The following is an 18,939-nucleotide window of genomic DNA, read 5'->3' as shown; positions in this document are numbered from 1 at the left end:
GTAAGAATTATTGTGGTGCCGGATATTCGTTGTATATGTAGTGAATTACTTGATGCTTACACATTACATTTTTATTATAATTTCTTGATATGTGAGAGAAACATTTGGAAGTGTAATCGGACATTTACTAGGATGTTATAAAGTCCAAATATGTCTCCAAATATTTGAGAGAATATAACACATATTTGAATTAACTTGGTTTTCAAAAGCTATTGCTTATATTATAGTTACAAGCAATAACTATAAGCTTCTGATCGGAAGTTTTCAGGACACTCAAGTGTTCAGGACAGCATGCGACCGTTACATTCTGGCTTCACAGTGTTCATTGCTGAATCATTCCATGTTTTTTTGAGTGCTTGTTGTATCTTATTAAAATCTTGTATCTTATCACAGTAACTTCATGCTTATACTCTTTCTACCCCCCAAAACATTAAGTTTTTTAAAAAATCTTGTTTCCCTTCGTAGCTTTCAAAACCCCTTGCTTCCACTAAGCAAAGCTTACTCACCTTTCAAGAGTGAACGCCTAGCTCATGTTAGTGTAAAGAATTATCTAATATTGTCAAGCAGTATATCTTTCTAATCACTGTGATGTTGCATAGTACTTACTATCTGGACCGTTCATTTGTGTTATTAATCATATTTAATTAGGCTTCTGTATTTAAAAATTTTCATTTTGCGTTGGGACACAACTGACTAACAATATTGTGGTTCAAGTGAACAGTGAAGGAACTCAGCCACACACACAGGCATCCAGTCCCCCCCAAACGCTGCTCTCTGCCAGGCTGCCACATCACACTGAACACAGCTCCACGTGCTACACAGTAAGTCCTTGCTGGTGATCCACTTTAAATACAGCCGTGTATATGTGTCCATCCCAAACTCCCTAACTATCCCTCCCTCCATCCCCCAGCAATTGTAAATTTGTTCTGTAAGTCTGTGAGTCTGTTTCTGTTTTGTAAATAAGTTCATTTGTGTCATTTTTTTTTTATTAGATACCACATATAAGGGATGTCAAACAATATTTCTCCTTTTCTGTCTGACTTCCTTCACTCATGACAATCCATAGGTCTATTCACCATTGCTGCAAATGACTTTATTTCATTCTTTTTAATGGTTGAGTAATATTCCATTGTATATATGTACCACATCTTCTTTATGCATTCCTCTATTGATGGATGTTTAGGTTGCTTCCATGTCTTGGCTTATGTAACTTAAAAGTATAGACATTTTCAACTTGGTAGGAGCCTTACTGATGGTTGAACACAGTCCTAAAAGGATGAAATGATTTTAAGATATTATAATTATAGCAGGTCCATTTTCAGTATAGAAGTATCCTCACAATCTATTTAAATTACTGTGCCTGTATTAGTTTTGTTGAATTTGTAGGATGTAAAAGAGTGAATGTAAAAGAATGTTTCACATTATTTTACAGTAATTATTATAAGGTAGACAGCATGATAGAAAAAGCACAAGCTTTGGAAAGACCTGGGTTTAAGTACCTTGTGATGAGTAAAAACAGGAATTATAATGCTTAGCTAATAGTGCATATTTATTTTGAGCCATTAAATGGGATAATGACTGTGAAACATTAGGAACTTTCATAGGAAAATCCTTGATGTTCAGTTAATGTCAGATAACTCTTTCTTTTCATTTTAGTGCTGTAGAATAGCTGTGTGTTTGTGTGCTTAATTTCTTTGGATTTGGATTCTTTTTCTTCTAATCATAACCTTGTGATATTGGGCAAGTTACTTTGTTTCTCTGAAGTAAAGTTTCTTTAATCTGTTGCATAGATTCACAATAATACTGTTTGCATGATCATCATGAGACTGATGTGAATATAGGGTATGACTGTTGGAACATATAATACTCTTGATAAGTGGGAAGTGGATAGTTATAGGAATACCATTAACTGGTGACATTATGTTAAATGGTTTGTCATTCTCAGCTTTGTTTGGATGAATCATTAACTATTGCTAGAACAGTGTTTATAGAAAGCCTGTTATATGGAGTTACCAGTGTAAGAAGCAGCTGGGTCAAGTGTTAAACCTACTTTGATTTGGGACTCCTGTTTAAAATTAGGCTTTTTAAAAAAGTCCTTGACATACTACCATGAAATATTTTCTTAAATTGGTAGTAATATAGCCTTTTCTTGTATTTTATATCTGCTATAAGGAGGACTGTGCATATTTTGTGAGAGTGTATCCAGGGTTTACCAAGGTGACTGTCTCTATGTCATACAGCTTATGATTTTAAATTATACCATTTCAAGCCTTCTAAATTTGGAGAATAACTATTTTTGGCTATTTTAACTTGTGGTAATAGTTAAACAGGCAGGACTTTAATTGAATTGACTGAACCTAAAGGAATGGCAAGGAAAATGCTGTGTGTCATCAAGGTACCAGATAGTACAGTGAACTGTATGCAGGAGCTATCTGATGGCCTAAAGAGAGGATATTTAGGAAGCATCACTACAAACAAAGCTAGTAGAGGTGATGGGATTCCAGTTGAGCTCTTTCAAATCCTAAAAGATGATGCTGTGAAAGTGCTGCACTCAATATGTCAGCAGATTTGGAAACTCAGCAATGGGTACAGGACTGGAAAAGGTCAGTTTTCATTCCAACCCCAAAGAAAGGAAATGCCAAAGAATGCTCAAACTACCGCAGAATTGCACTCATTTCACATGCTAGTAAAGTAATGCTCAAAATTCTCCAAGCCAGGCTTCAGCAATATGTGAACCGTGAACTTCCAGATGTTCAAGCTGATTTTAGAAAAGGCAGAAGAACCAGAGATCAAATTGCCAACATCTTTTGGATCACTGAAAAAGCAAGCGAGTTCCAGAAAAACATCTACTTCTGCTTCACTGACTATGCCAAAGCCTTTGACTATGTGGATCACAATAAACTGTGGAAAGTTCTTAAAGAGATGGGAATACCAGACCACCTGACCTACCTCTTGAGAAACCTGTATGCACGTCAGGAAGCAACAGTTAGAACTGGACATGGAACAACAGACCAGTTCCAAATAGGAAAAGGAGTATGTCAAGGCTGTATATTGTCACCCTGCTTATTTAACTATATGCAGATTACATCATGAGAAACTCTGGGCTGGATGAAGTACAAGCTGGAATCAAGATTGCCAGGAGAAATATCAATAATCTCAGATATGCAGATGACACCACCCTTATGGCAGAAAGTGAAGAGGAACTAAAGAGCCTCTTGATGAAAATGAAAGAGGAGAGTGAAAAAGTTGGCTTAAAGCTCAACATTCAGAAAACTAAGATCATGGCATCCGGTCCCATCACTTCATGGCAAATAGATGTGGAAACAGTGTCAGGCTTTATTTTTTTCGCCCCCAAATCTCTACAGATGGTGATTGCAGCCATGAAATTAAAAGACGCTTACTCCTTGGAAGGAAAGTTATGACCAACTTAGATAGCATATTAAAAAGCAGAGACATTACTTTGCGAACAACGGTCCATCTGGTCAAGGCTATGGTTTTCTAGTAGTCATGTACAGATGTGAGAATTGGACTATAAAGAAAGCTGAGCGCTGAAGAATTGATGCTTTTGATCTGTGGTGTTGGAGGAGACTCTTGAGAGTCACTTGGACTGCAAGGAGATCCAACCAGTCCATCCTAAAGGAGATCAGTCCTGGGTGTTCATTGGAAGGACTGATATTGAAGCTGAAACTCTGATACTTTGGCTACCTCATGCGAAGAGCTGACTCATTTGAAAAGACCCTGATGCTGGGAAAGATTGAGGGCAGGAGGAGAAGGGGACGACTGAGGATGAAAGAACTGAACTGAAAGAGAGGATCTGCTTGAGAGAAGGGGTTCTATCAGATCCTGGGGGATTGCTTGTAAATGCAGAAGGATTGAAGTCTTGAGCAAAATAACTGTCACTTCCAGTTACTCTCTTCAGATATTTCTGAAGATCTCTTATTTCTGTTGCTTACATGATGTCCCAGTTATCCACCCACAAAATGTTAAATGCATAGATACTGGCTTGGTTGGTCAGTGAGTCAAGAATGTCTCTCTGTAGTTCAGGTCACTGCACTTGGCTCAGAGCCTGCAGCTCCCTATTAGTTGTTATGAATAGCCGGTATAGGCTTCAGTGTACTAGGGCTTTGTTTCATAATCTATTTGAAGCCTAACATTTCATCTCTTTTGTATTTCAGAAAGAATTTCACAACAAGTTTGTATAGTTATGGACACAAAAGAAGATGAAGAACATGTAGGTCGTTGTCTTGAAGAAATGCTAAAAACTGAATTAAATGTAAGTATTCAAAGATCTAGTTTGATAAATGATATTAGATTGACACATACTTTAATTGTACAAAGATGGCTTCTTTTAGAAGGCATGAAAGTGCTTTCAAGCTGATTTTCTTATTTCACTTTAACAAAATTATTTGTTTTTCCTACACTTTTGACTTGACATACAGTCCATTCCTTTCATCTGCTCTCTTCTGGTCTTCCTCCCTAACTTCATCCTCTCAGTTCTATTTCTCCTTTAAAATTTAGAGTCAGTGTGACTTCTTTAGAAAACCCCCCAGCCCTGGTACACTCAGGCCCCTGTGAGCCTGACACTTGTCCTGAGAGCCACAGTGTCTAGTGCATTCTACATACTTAACTAAAATTCACTGAAAACATGAAGAAAATAGATTGAGAGAAAAAAAAGAGATTTGCAAAAGACAGGATAATTATGGTACAGAGAGATGAATGTTTATTTCTTGCTGCCACCTTTTTCTGAACTGGTCAATGTCCAAGTTAACCTCATATTTAATATAAGAGTTAAGGAAATGCAGAAGTGGTAGTGGGTGTGAGGAGGTGTATAGGAATTATGTACTACTTTTACCCCTAAGGACATCCATTGTTTTTATGATCTTGCATTTTGAAATGTTTTGCTTGCCAAACTGATTGTATTGAGTTTTCAACAATTTTCTTGTTTTCATTAAATTGTGTAACTGCCCAGGTTTATGGTCAATATATGATGACTTTTTAACAACATACATAATTCTAGTTGAAAGTAAAAGGAACAAGTTTATTTTATTAGGATAGTTTTATCATGATAACTGTAAAGAGAACAGGCTCTGATATCAGGCTGCTGGTGCTCAGATGTCTGTTGTATTGTCTGATTTTCTTACCTTAAATTGAAAATGTTAATTTTCAAATTTCAATATTCAAAAATGATATCTTCATTGTAAAGTTGTTGGGGCAGTTGAACTTTAAAATTGTATTTTAATGCACTTAGAAAAGCATCTGCCATATCATAAGTTTTCAATGAATAGGGACTGAAATAGACCTAAGAATGATGAGATGAAGGTGTGACAGTGTTAAGTAGTAAATCCTTGTTTTTGCTGAGTCACTAAGTCCTGTCCGACTCTCTGAGACCTCATGGACTGCAACATGCCAGGGCTCCCTGTCCCTCACTATATCCCAGAGTTTGCCCAATTTCATGTTCATTGACTGTGTGTCCAAGTAGTAAATACTACTAGTTTCCAAATTTCAATCCTGTATTAAATCCATGAACTGCTAAATACATAGATTCCTGAAATGTGTAAACATTGAGTGAATCATCTGGGATAAGTTCTAGAATGTCAGTTTTTAACAAGCTCCCCTCGGTGGTTTTGGTGGCAATCAGTGCTAAATTCTACCGGTGGCATTTGGAGCAACAATCTAAAGCTGAAAAGAAATGGCAGCTATCTCGGCTTTCTCTTGAGTTTGAAGGTTATATACTACATTCTTCTTTTCCATGTTGCTTCTATCTGTAGACTCTAGGTATACTACTTCTGTTGCTAGAAATTTTAGCACCTTGTTCTTTGTTTTGTGTCTTGAATTCACTGCTAAGATTTGGTTTCTAGGTTCTGTGCCCTAATTTCATTGCTGTGTCCTGGGGGATATTTAAGTGTAGATAACTTCCCATTGTCAGACCTTCTGAGGCAAGAGTTTGGACACTGGCAACATTTTGCCTGAAAAAATAGTCTTCTACTCTTAGATAATTTTATTCATAGTTTACCCACTCGGTGCAAAAACCAGTAGGATGGGACCCTGAAAGACTGTGACTGGAACTTTGGCTATCAACCCTTGGTTTAGAAAGGTGGGTTCTAAAAATGGGTTCAACACTCTTGTTGAGCACCCAACTGTTGGATCCTATGTGACTTATCCCTTGATCTTCTCAGTGTTAGATACTACAAAGAGTCCTTTTTGTTAAAAATTGTTGTGGTAGTCTCTTTTTGTTCCTGCTTTTCCTGTATATGTTTGGTAATTATTGACCTAAAACAGACTGCCTTCTTCAGCAAAGATAGGTTTCTTTGGGGTAGACACAGAAGTGAAATTTGTGGTCTGCAACCATGACAAGCCACATGCAAATACCCCCATAGCAAGGGAAGAACAGTTTTATAGAAGGGAAAAGGAAGTTGGGAGGGCTAGAGTGAACAAACAGCCCATGGTTTTCCGTTTGCTGAGTCTTCTCCAGGAAAGATGAGTGTTTGCGCTTGTAGAACAAACTGTAGTAGCAGGTTGTGAGAGCTACCCCTTCTGGTCTCCCAGCTCTGTTCTAACAGAAGTTTCTGTTTATTCATTGCTTGTCGTTTCGTTGTTTTAATTTTTATTGGTATATAGTTGATTTACAATGTTGTGTTTCTGCTGGACAGCAAAGTGGATGAGTTATACATATATGTATGTCCATTCTTTCTAAGATTCTTTTCTCATATAAGTCATTACAGATTATTGAGTAGAGTTCCCTATGCTACACAGTAGGTCCTTATTAATTATCTGTTTTATTTGTGGTGGGGTTTCCTGTGTAGCTTAGTCAGTAAAGCATCTGCCTGCAATGCGGGAGAGACCTGGGCTCAATTCCTGGGAACTTCCTGGGTCAGGAAGTTCCCCTGGAGGAGGAAATAACAACCCACTCCAGTATTCTTGCCTGGAGAATCCCATGGACAGAGGAGCCTGGCAGCTACAGTTCATGGGATTGCAAGAGTCGGACATGACTTAGCGCTTTTTTTTTAAAATAGTAGTATGTATAGTCAATTCCAGTGTCCCAATTTATCTGTACCCCACTTTCCCCACTGGTGACCATGTGTGTGTTTGCTACATCTGTAACTCATTTCTGTTTTGTTAAGATCATCTGTAGCATTTTTCTTTTAAATTCCACATATGAGTGATGTCATATGATGCTTGTCTTTATGTATCTGACTTACTTCACTCAGTGTAACAATCTCTAGGCCCATCTATATCGTTGCAAATGGTATTATTTTATTATTTATGGCTGAGTAATATTCTGTTTTCTGTATGTACCACATTTTTTTTTTTAATTTTATTTTATTTTTTTTATTCTTTGAATCAGCCATGGATTTACATGTATTCCCAATCCCGATCCCCCCTCCCACCTCCCTCTCCACCCGATTCCTCTGGGTCTTCCCAGTGCACCAGGCCGGAGCACTTGTCTCATGCATCCCACCTGGGCTGGTGATCTGTTTCACCATAGATAGTATACATGCTGTTCTTTTGAAACATCCCACCCTCACCTTCTCCCACAGAGTTCAAAAGTCTGTTCTGTATTTCTGTGTCTCTTTTCTGTTTTGCATATAGGGTTATCGTTACCATCTTTCTAAATTCCATATATATGTGTTAGTATACTGTATTGGTCTTTATCTTTCTGGCTTACTTCACTCTGTATAATGGGCTCCAGTTTCATCCATCTCATTAGAACTGATTCAAATGAATTCTTTTTTAATGGCTGAGTAATATTCCATGGTGTATATGTACCACAGCTTCCTTATCCATTCATCTGCTGATGGGCATCTAGGTTGCTTCCATGTCCTGGCTATTATAAACAGTGCTGCGATGAACATTGGGGTGCACGTGTCTCTTTCAGATCTGGTTTCCTCAGTGTGTATGCCCAGAAGTGGGATTTCTGGGTCATATGGCAGTTCTATTTCCAGTTTTTTAAGAAATCTCCACACTGTTTTCCATAGCGGCTGTACTAGTTTGCATTCCCACCAACAGTGTAAGAGGGTTCCCTTTTCTCCACACCCTCTCCAGCATTTATTGCTTGTAGACTTTTGGATAGCAGCCATCCTGACTGGCGTGTAATGGTACCTCATTGTGGTTTTGATTTGCATTTCTCTAATAATGAGTGATGTTGAGCATCTTTTCATGTGTTTGTTAGCCATCTGTATGTCTTCTTTGGAGAAATGTCTGTTTAGTTCTTTGGCCCATTTTTTGATTGGGTCATTTATTTTTCTGGAATTGAGCTGCAGGAGTTGCTTGTATATTTTTGAGATTAATCCTTTGTCTGTTGCTTCATTTGCTATTATTTTCTCCCAATCTGAGGGCTGTCTTTTCACCTTACTTATAGTTTCCTTTGTTGTGCAAAAGCTTTTAAGTTTCATTAGGTCCCATTTGTTTAGTTTTGCTTTTATTTCCAATATTCTGGGAGGTGGGTCATAGAGGATCTTGCTGTGATTTATGTCGGAGAGTGTTTTGCCTATGTTCTCCTCTAGGAGTTTTATAGTTTCTGGTCTTACATTTAGATCTTTAATCCATTTTGAGTTTATTTTTGTGTATGGTGTTAGAAAGTGTTCTAGTTTCATTCTTTTACAAGTGGTTGACCAGTTTTCCCAGCACCACTTGTTAAAGAGGTTGTCTTTTTCCATTGTATATCCTTGCCTCCTTTGTCAAAGATAAGGTGTCCATAGGTTCGTGGATTTATCTCTGGGCTTTCTATTCTGTTCCATTGATCTATATTTCTGTCTTTGTGCCAGTACCATACTGTCTTGATGACTGTGGCTTTGTAGTAGAGTCTGAAGTCAGGCAGGTTGATTCCTCCAGTTCCATTCTTCTTTCTCAAGATTACTTTGGCTATTCGAGGTTTTTTGTATTTCCATACAAATTGTGAAATTATTTGTTCTAGTTCTGTGAAAAATACCGTTGGTAGCTTGATAGGGATTGCATTGAATCTATAGATTGCTTTGGGTAGAATAGCCATTTTGACAATATTGATTCTTCCAATCCATGAACACGGTATGTTTCTCCATCTGTTTGTGTCCTCTTTGATTTCTTTCATCAGTGTTTTATAGTTTTCTATGTATAGGTCTTTTGTTTCTTTAGGTAGATATACTCCTAAGTATTTTATTCTTTTTGTTGCAATGGTGAATGGTATTGTTTCCTTAATTTCTCTTTCTGTTTTTTCATTGTTAGTATATAGGAATGCAAGGGATTTCTGTGTGTTAATTTTATATCCTGCAACTTTACTATATTCATTGATTAGCTCTAGTAATTTTCTGGTAGAGTCTTTAGGGTTTTCTATATAGAGGATCATGTCATCTGCAAACAGTGAGAGTTTCACTTCTTCTTTTCCTATCTGGATTCCTTTTACTTCTTTTTCTGCTCTGATTGCTGTGGCCAGAACTTCCAACACTATGTTGAATAGTAGTGGTGAGAGTGGGCACCCTTGTCTTGTTCCTGATTTCAGGGGAAATGCCTTCAATTTTTCACCATTGAGGGTGATGCTTGCTGTGGGTTTGTCATATATAGCTTTTATTATGTTGAGGTATGTTCCTTCTATTCCTGCTTTTTGGAGAGTTTTAATCATAAATGAGTGTTGAATTTTGTCAAAGGCTTTCTCTGCATCTATTGAGATAATCATATGGTTTTTATCTTTCAATTTGTTAATGTGGTGTATTACATTGATTGATTTGCGGATATTAAAGAATCCTTGCATTCCTGGGATAAAGCCCACTTGGTCATGGTGTATGATTTTTTTTAATATGTTGTTGGATTCTGTTTGCTAGAATTTTGTTAAGGATTTTTGCATCTATGTTCATCAGTGATATTGGCCTGTAGTTTTCTTTTTTTGTGGCATCTTTGTCTGGTTTTGGAATTAGGGTGATGGTGGCCTCATAGAATGAGTTTGGAAGCTTACCTTCATCTGCAATTTTCTGGAAGAGTTTGAGTAAGATAGGTGTTAGCTCTTCTCTAAATTTTTGGTAGAATTCAGCTGTGAAGCCATCTGGTCCTGGGCTTTTGTTTGCTGGAAGATTTTTGATGACAGTTTCGATTTCCTTGCTTGTGATGGGTCTGTTAAGATCTTCTATTTCTTCCTGGTTCAGTTTTGGAAAGTTATACTTTTCTAAGAATTTGTCCATTTCATCCAAGTTGTCCATTTTATTGGCATAGAGCTGCTGGTAGTAGTCTCTTATGATCCTTTGTATTTCAGTGTTGTCTGTTGTGATCTCTCCATTTTCATTTCTAATTTTGTTAATTTGGTTTTTCTCTCTTTGTTTCTTAATGAGTCTTGCTAATGGTTTGTCAATTTTGTTTATTTTTTCAAAAAACCAGCTTTTAGCTTTGTTGATTTTTGCTATGGTCTCTTTAGTTTCTTTTGCATTTATTTCTGCCCTGATTTTTAAGATTTCTTTCCTTCTGCTAACCCTGGGGTTCTTCATTTCTTCCTTCTCTAATTGCTTTAGGTGTAGAGTTAGGTTATTTATTTGGCTTTTTTCTTGTTTCTTGATGTAAGCCTGTAATGCTATGAACCTTCCCCTTAGCACTGCTTTTACAGTGTCCCATAGGCTTTGGGTTGTTGTGTTTTCATTTTCATTCATTTCTATACATATTTTGATTTCTTTTTTGATTTCTTCTATGATTTGTTGGTTATTCAGAAGCGTGTTATTTAGCCTCCATATGTTTGAAGTTTTAACAATTTTTTTCCTGTAATTGAGATCTAATCTTACTGCACTGTGGTCAGAAAAGATGACTGGAATGATTTCAATTTTTTTGAATTTTCCAAGACCAGATTTATGGCCCAGGATGTGATCTATTCTGGAGAAGGTTCCGTGTGCACTTGAGAAAAAGGTGAAGTTGATTGTTTTGGGGTGAAATGTCCTATAGATATCAATTAGGTCTAGCTGGTCCATTGTGTCATTTAAGGTTTGTGTTTCCTTGTTAATTTTCTGTTTAGTTGATCTATCCATAGTTGTGAGTGGGGTATTAAAGTCTCCCACTATTATTGTGTTACTATTAATTTCCTCTTTCATACTCGTTAGTGTTTGCCGTACATATTGCGGTGCTCCTATGTTGGGTGCATATATATTTATAATTGTTATATCTTCTTCTTTGATTGATCCTTTGATCATTATGTAGTGTCCTTCTTTGTCTCTTTTCACATCCTTTATTTGAAAGTCTATTTTATCTGATATGAGTATTGCGACTCCTGCTTTCTTTTGGTCTCCGTTTGCATGAAATATTTTTTTCCAGCCCTTCACTTTTAGTCTGTATGTGTCTCTTGTTTTGAGGTGGGTCTCTTGTAGACAGCATATATAGGGGTCTTGTTTTTGTATCCATTCAGCCAATCTTTGTCTTTTGGTTGGGGCATTCAACCCATTTACATTTAGGGTAATTATTGATAGGTGTGGTCCCGTTGCCATTTACTTTGTTGTTTTGGGTTCACGTTTATACAACCTTTCTGCATTTCCTGTCTAGAGAAGATCCTTTAGCATTTGTTGAAGAGCTGGTTTGGTGGTGCTGAATTCTCTCAGCTTTTGCTTGTCTGTAAAGCTTTTGAATTCTCCTTCATATCTGAATGAGATCCTTGCTGGATACAGTAATCTAGGTTGTAGGTTATTCTCTTTCATTACTTTCAGTACGTCCTGCCATTCCCTTCTGGCCTGGAGGGTTTCTATTGATAGATCAGCTGTTATCCTTATGGGAATCCCTTTGTGTGTTATTTGTTGTTTTTCCCTTGCTGCTTTTAATATTTGTTCTTTGTGTTTGATCTTTGTTAGTTTGATTAATATGTGTCTTGGGGTGTTTCGCCTTGGGTTTATCCTGTTTGGGACTCTCTGGGTTTCTTGGACTTGGTGGCTATTTCCTTCCCCATTTTAGGGAAGTTTTCAGCTATTATCTCCTCGAGTATTTTCTCATGGCCTTTCTTTTTGTCTTCTTCTTCTGGAACTCCTATGATTCGAATGTTGGGGCGTTTCACAGTGTCCCAGAGGTCCCTGAGGTTGTCCTCATTTCTTTTGATCCTTTTTTCTTTTTTCCTCTCTGCTTCATTTATTTCCACCATTTTATCTTCTACCTCACTTATCCTATCTTCTGCCTCCGTTATTCTACTCTTGGTTCCCTCCAAAGTGTTTTTGATCTCATTCATTGCATTATTCATTTTTAATTGACTCTTTTTTATTTCTTCTAGGTCTTTATTAAACAGTTCTTGAATCTTTTCAATCTTTGTTTCCAGGCTATTTATCTGTAACTCCATTTTGTTTTCAAGATTTTGGATCATTTTTATTATCATTATTCTAAATTCTTTTTCAGGTAGATTCCCTATCTCCTCCTCTTTTGTTTGACTTGGTGGGCATTTTTCATGTTCCTTTACCTGTTGGGTATTTCTTTGCCTTTTCATCTTGTTTAGATTGCTGTATCTGGAGTGGGCTTTCTGTATTCTGGAGGTCTGTGGTTCCTTTTTGTTGTGGAGGATTAACCCAGTGGGTGGGGTTAGACGATTGGCTTGTCAAGATTTCCTGGTTAGGGAAGCTTGCATCAGCGTTCTGGTGCGTGGAACTTGATTTCTTCTCTTTGGAGAGCAATGGAGTGCCCAGTAATGAGTTTTGAGATGGGTCTATGTGTTAGGTGTGACCTTGGGCAGCCTGTATGTTGATGTTCAGGGCTATGTTCCTGCGTTGCTGGAGAATTTGCGTGGTATGTCTTGCTCTAAAACTTATTGGCCCTTGGGTGGTGGTTGGTTTCAGTGTAGGTACGAAGGCTTTTGGACAGTCACTTATTACTTAAAGTTCCATGTAGTCAGGAGTTTTCTGGTGTTCTCAGGTTTTGGGCTTAAGTCTCCTACCTCTGGATTTCAGTTTTATTCTTCCTGTAGTCTCAGGACTTCTCCAACTATACAGCCCTCCTTTCGAAGACAATGGGCTGCTTTTCTGGGCGCCTGATGACCTCAGCTAGCGATCAGAAGTTGTTTCGCGAAGTTTGCTCTGTGTTCAGTTATTCTTTTGATGAATTTGTAGGAGAGAAAGTGATCTCCCCGTCCTACTCCTCCGCCATCTTGGCTCCAACCGTGTACCACATTTTTTTTTATCCATTCTTCCTTCAGTGGACATTTAGGTTTCTCTCATGTCCTGGCTATTCTATATAGTGCTGCAGTGAACATTGGGGTCCATGTGTCTTTTTGAATCATTGTTTAAATAAAGATATGACATGAAATTTAGGTATACACACAATAGTGTATAACTGGCGCCGTGTGATTTTTTTTTTTTTCCTGTCACCCTAGCTTCTCAGGTCCTATCATCCTCATTTCCAGTGTCTGTTATTTTCAGTGCTCTTCATCTGTCTACCTGTTGGGTCTTATGTGGATATGAGTTGCCATCATCCTAGCTGTGCTGAAAAGTAAATACTAAGGCCGTTTCTTAACTTCTGGCTGCAGTGTTTTATCTCTCTTTACTTTTGCTCAATTACTCTCAATGCACATATTAAACTTTCATAGGAAACTCAAAGCTGCTGTCTGCTGTCTGCTCTCCTTCGGCTACCTTTTGTTTAATCATTTCTTTACTTGGATACCATGATCCTTCGCTTTAGTGGATCATGGGTCTTTTATCAGTATCTCTGATTCTCTTGTCCTTCTATTAAGACCTGTTTTGTAAAACCTTGTTCATGTTGTCAATTTAACTTTTCACTTCTCTGAGCATATATTTCATCTTAATATTGCTGGAGAAAATTACGCAGCAGTGCAGATTATTGTCGTTTAAAAATAATGGTTTTCATTCTGCAGTGAGCACTGAATATTGTAAAGTAAGTATACCAGGGTTCCATCTTCAGCTCCCTGTTCTCCTCAGTGGATATTTTAAACTTTTTCCTCTCTCCTTAAATGTCTAACTCAGGTTTCTTAATGTCAGCACTATCGGCATTTTGGACTATATATTGTGAGGAACTTTCCTATACCTTGTACAGTTTAGCAGCATACTTGTCTTCTACCCATGAGATGACAGCATTATACCCCCTGATTGTAGCAAACAAAATGTTCCCAGACATGACTAAAGGTTGCCTGGAGAGGGGTAAAGTCACCCTCCAGTTGAGAATCACTGGTCTAACTCAACCATTAGTACCTCCGCTCTTGGATATGATCTTGCCTCTAGCTTCAGAGTGTAATTACATACTCAAATATGAGAACATTCTTACCTTCTAAGCACCAGATCTTTCAAGAACCTTGCTTCTGTAGCCATCTTCTCATTAAAACCATTTCCTCTCCTGAACTTTGATTTTGCTCTTCTCTTTTCCTTTCCCCATTGATACATGTTTCTTCCATTAAAACAAAAACAAAGACATAGTTATAAATGCAAGGTTACCCTGTAGTAATCTTGCATGATTTTAGGATCATTTATCTTCTCATTCCTCAATCATCACATCCTGGCTTCTACGCCAGCCTTCCATGGGAACTGATCTCAGTGAGGTCCTCAGTGATTCTATGGTTCTATGGGAAATCCATAAGACCTTTATTGGCTCTTACATTATCTATTGTACCCCTTGAGTCTCTTGTATGATACTCTTCCTTGTCCTAGAAGGAATCTTTATCCAGTGGATTCTGTAACATCTTGTCTTTCTTATTAACCTTTTACATTTTTGGTTTCTTCTTCCAAGTTTCTTTTGCAGGATTCGAGATTCTATTGATGATCTTTAGATTTTTGTACATAGATAAGTATATTTCTTTAGGAAAAAAGTTGATGGCTTCATGTATCTTTTATTTGCTAGGGACGCAAAATATTCTCTAGCTCTGAGTTTAATCACTTTCCTGAATGTCAGATCTGTATATTCAGTCAGAAGTCCTTTAAATATCAATGATATTTCACACTCACAGATTCTTTTTCCAGCCAGTCCTTCTCCATCTGCTGAGGGTATCAGTTTCTGAAACTGTGTATCGTTTACTTAGTTACCTAAACCTTGTGTAAGTGTGACTCATTCTGTCTTACTCGGAAGCAAATCAAGTTCCAAAGCGTCTGAATTCTGCCTCTCATCATCCTCCTTTGTCCCTGTGCTGTCGATTACCACTGCTGCTGTTGTGTGCACCATGACTCTTGTCCAGATGATTGTTGACAATCTGTTAACTCCCCACCAGCCTTCAGTGTTATTCTTCTCAGATTTATTCTTTATAGGGCTGTTTGAATGATGATTATAAACTGGTTATCTTATGATATCACCCCCCAGTCAAATCTGTTTCTTGGTTTTCTGTTGCTTCTAACGTAGTATGAAAATTCCTTGGTAAGTCTCATAAGATCTCTCGCATCTTACTAGTGCTACTAATAAAAATAACAAAAACAGCAATAATAACAGCCAGCAATTTTCAGCACTTATTTTGTGTTAGGTGCCATAGCAAATGCCCTTAACAACCTTTTGAAATGTGTACTGTTATCCTTATTTTCCAGAAGAAAGAACTGGGACAAAGAGGGGATGTTTAAATGGTCTCGTTGACATTGCTATGAAAGGGCAGCACAGGTACACGGAGGTGAACTTGGACTCAAGTAACACCAAGGCTATCTTAACTGGTACCCTGGCCGAAGAGCTGAAGAGTGCAGACTATAACCGTGCCCTCTTCAGGCCAGCTTTCCTTTCTGTGGTTTCTCAAATGCGATAGTACTTTCTGCCTCCTGGCCTTCACCCATGATGTCATTTTCCCCAGGAAGCTTTTCCTGCTCGTTTTTCTCTGAATTCTGGTTTATGGATGCTTCTCTTTTATTCTTTGGAGGCTCTACAGCCCCACGTGAGGTCTTCCCAAATCATGATGCAGTCTTGATAAAAGGTGGACATCTATAGAATGTTGAATAGATCAATAAATGAATAGATAAAAATGATCATGACTTCTTATTACTAAGCTGAACATTGTCTTACATATTGTATCATGTTTGCTGCATAACAAGTTACCCCAAAGTATAGTGACCTTAATTAATAAACATTTACTCTCTCACAGTTTCTCTGGGTCAGAAATCTAGGCACAGTTTAGCCAGGTTCCTTTGACTCAATGTCTTTCATCTGATTTCAGTCAAGCTGTCTGACCTCTGTAGACTGTCCTCTGCAGTTGAATCTGAAGACTTGATGTGGAAGCGGATCCTGCCCTCACACCTACCTGGTTATTAGTGGGTCTCAGTCACTTGCATTTAGGTTTCTCCACTGGGCTGCCTCACCACACGGCACTCAGGATTGAAGGCACAGTGCTTTTGTAATCTAGTCTTAGAAGTGACACTCCATTGCGTCCTTCGTATTCTGTTGGTTTGAAGCAAGTCCATATGTCCAGCCCACATTCGAGAGGAGGGAATCATACAAGATTGTGCATATTGGGAAGTGTGGATATCATTGTGGGTTGTGTATTAGAGACTGATTATCACAAACTTATTATCTCAAAATAAATCTCTTACTAAGTTGCAAAAAAGAAAATGCCCACTAGTATTGCCATCCTCCTTATCTGTGGTCTGTGAGGCAGACTACATATAGACCTGTGTTTCCTCTGAACATGGAAATTTGCTTTATTGTATCCAAAATTTCCTCATTGAGACCATTAGCCATCTCAACTATAATTCCCTAGTCAAATAAGTGTAGGTCCAATCTATTTATATATGGAATCTAGTCCTTAGTACTTAAGTCTACCAGAAATTCTGTATAAAAATTGCAGAGTTGATCAGGAAATGCGAATAGTTTTGGAATCAATGCCAGACAAAGAGCACCAACTAGCCCAAACTAACAGCCTGAGGACATCCTCTCACCAAGGAATGAGTATAATCTCCTGAATTAAATGTCTGTCCAGTGTAAGCCAGCCTAACAAATTTTCAGATTCCAACCAAGAAAAAAATTAAAGACTAATTTGTTCATATTTTTATGATGATCAGTCCATAGTATAGCCCTATAACCTGTTGTATAATCTGATGAAACATACTGAGTATAGACTGAATTTTAGAAGAAATGAGCCTAATGAAGGTATAGCTTGTAAAGTGGAAGTTCATTTGTCCTGTTAACTGACTCAGGCAGTCTTGGTTGATCTTGAGAGGAGACGTCATTCCTTTCTGCTCAATCTGCCCTGGCTCCTAAATTTGCCTAAAAACTATTAACCACACAAGGACTGTATCAGAATGTTTTCTGTTATAAACAGTCACACCAGTAACAATTATTGAGTGCCCTCCATGTTCCAGAGAGAATAATATGTACCTTAATCCTTTAAAATAAACCTATGACCTTCCTTCTCATTTTACAAGTAAAAATAGGGAGATCTATGGCTTAATACTTTGTCCTAAGATTATGTAACTCATTGACTGTAGGTGCTGCTTGATTCATTGTGATTTCTACTACTGAATATTTTTCTAGGAAAAGATGAAGGAAAAGAATTTTAAAGAATTTTAAAGTTTGACCTAAGATCAGAAAGAAGTCTCCTTGGGAAAGTAATTAGCAGTTTTCTGTCATTTTTCTCTCCCTTTATAAGGGCACATTTACCTTGTAGCATTTTCAGCCCATAACTTACAGATGCAAAATGCCACATATTCTAATATTTTTACCTCCAGAGCTTTTGTCTGATTTTGAAAAGAGCATATAAAAAGGGTGAAGTCACACTACTGAAACCCAGGCGTCTGTTGGGCAGATCCGTGTAGGTGTGGAGCTGCTCAGTACACAATGGGAAGGTTGTTTTATTGGCATGAAAAGAAAGAAAATTTCCTCATGAAACTAAAGGAAGAGATTGAGTATGCTTATTATAATTATACATGCTAGACTGTGAGACATACTTCAGTGTATTGAATATCTCAACTCAAATGTAATGATACATGCCAAACACGTGGAAGAGGTAGCTAAAAGGTGAAATAGAGAATTAGCTAAATAGAGAACCCTTCTTCCACCCTCCATTCATGTGCACATTTCACTCTAAGCTAAATTTCAAGCCTTCATTATCAGGTGTGATTTCTTTAAGGAGACTGAAGTATTCCACAGAACCAGGCTACTTCGGAGACAGAGATCTCCAGAAGGTACATCAGGGCAGTAGACAGTAATGAAAGAGACTTTTCTTCCTAAATCTTGTTGAAAAATAATTCATGCTGTATACTGTGCTGAGAATAGTAAGGAATTTATAAGTAGGAAAGTTAGTCTTTCGTTAGTTCCTTAGTTGATGAATGTCTTTACCAAATATTAAATGCCTATCGAGATTTAATCACTGGGGCTGGGGCTAGGGTGGGAAGGTGGCTCAATAAAGTGGGGATATATGTGTACTCATAGCTGCCTGATGCTGTTGTGCAGCAGAAACTAATACAGCATTGTAAAGCAATTATCTTCCAGTTAAAAATAAAAAAAATGAAAAAAAAAAAAAGATTAAGCACTGGATTTATGCAGTTGAACTAAGCAAGTATAGTTCTCTGTTCTCAGGGGGCATACTGTACAGTTGGGGATAAAACAGTAAACAAATACACAAACAATGTTTAGCTACAAACTGTGATAACTATGCTGAGGAAAAACTAAACTGTCCTTGTGTAAAGGAGCCCTGGACAGTGATTTAAATTGCGAGTAGAGAGCAGTAAATGAGAATCTCTTGGCAGATGTGGCATTCACTTAAGGCTGGACTGATAATGGGGCTTCCCCCGTGGCTCAGATGGTAAATTTAGAATCTGCCTTTAAGAGAGACCTGGGAGACCTGGGTTGGGACAATCCCCTGGAGACGGGCATGGCAACCCGCTCCAGTATTCTTGCCTGGAGAATCCCGTGGACAGAGTAGCCTGGCGGGCAACAGTCCATGGAGTCGCAGCAAGTCAGACATGACTGAGCGACTAACACACAGACTGTGATAAGCAGGAGTTAGCTATTTAAAGAGAAATACAGAAGGGACAATGTGTGAAAGCCCTCCAAGAGTTCCGTTCAGGGGCTCTGAAATAAGACTTGTATGACTGGAGTGGAGGTGGGCTGGTG

At 38.0% G+C, this 18,939-nt stretch overlaps 1 protein-coding gene across 2 annotated transcripts in view; it reads left to right on the top strand.

The window, feature by feature from the left end:
- Positions 1 to 18,939, top strand: part of CRPPA (CDP-L-ribitol pyrophosphorylase A) — a 397,343-nt gene that overhangs the window by 160,216 nt on the left and 218,188 nt on the right. For both annotated transcript variants that reach the window (XM_043462762.1, XM_043462761.1), the window contains exon 6: positions 4,176 to 4,273. In XM_043462762.1, the coding sequence (XP_043318697.1) occupies positions 4,176 to 4,273 (98 nt within the window). The remainder of the gene's footprint in view (positions 1 to 4,175; positions 4,274 to 18,939) is intronic.

This window comes from Cervus canadensis, chromosome 3 (assembly GCF_019320065.1).
Source record: "Cervus canadensis isolate Bull #8, Minnesota chromosome 3, ASM1932006v1, whole genome shotgun sequence".
In the NCBI taxonomy this organism is placed as follows: Eukaryota; Metazoa; Chordata; class Mammalia; order Artiodactyla; family Cervidae; genus Cervus; species Cervus canadensis.
Note: the sequence above shows the minus strand (reverse complement) of the source record. Positions and strands in the feature narration are given on the sequence as shown.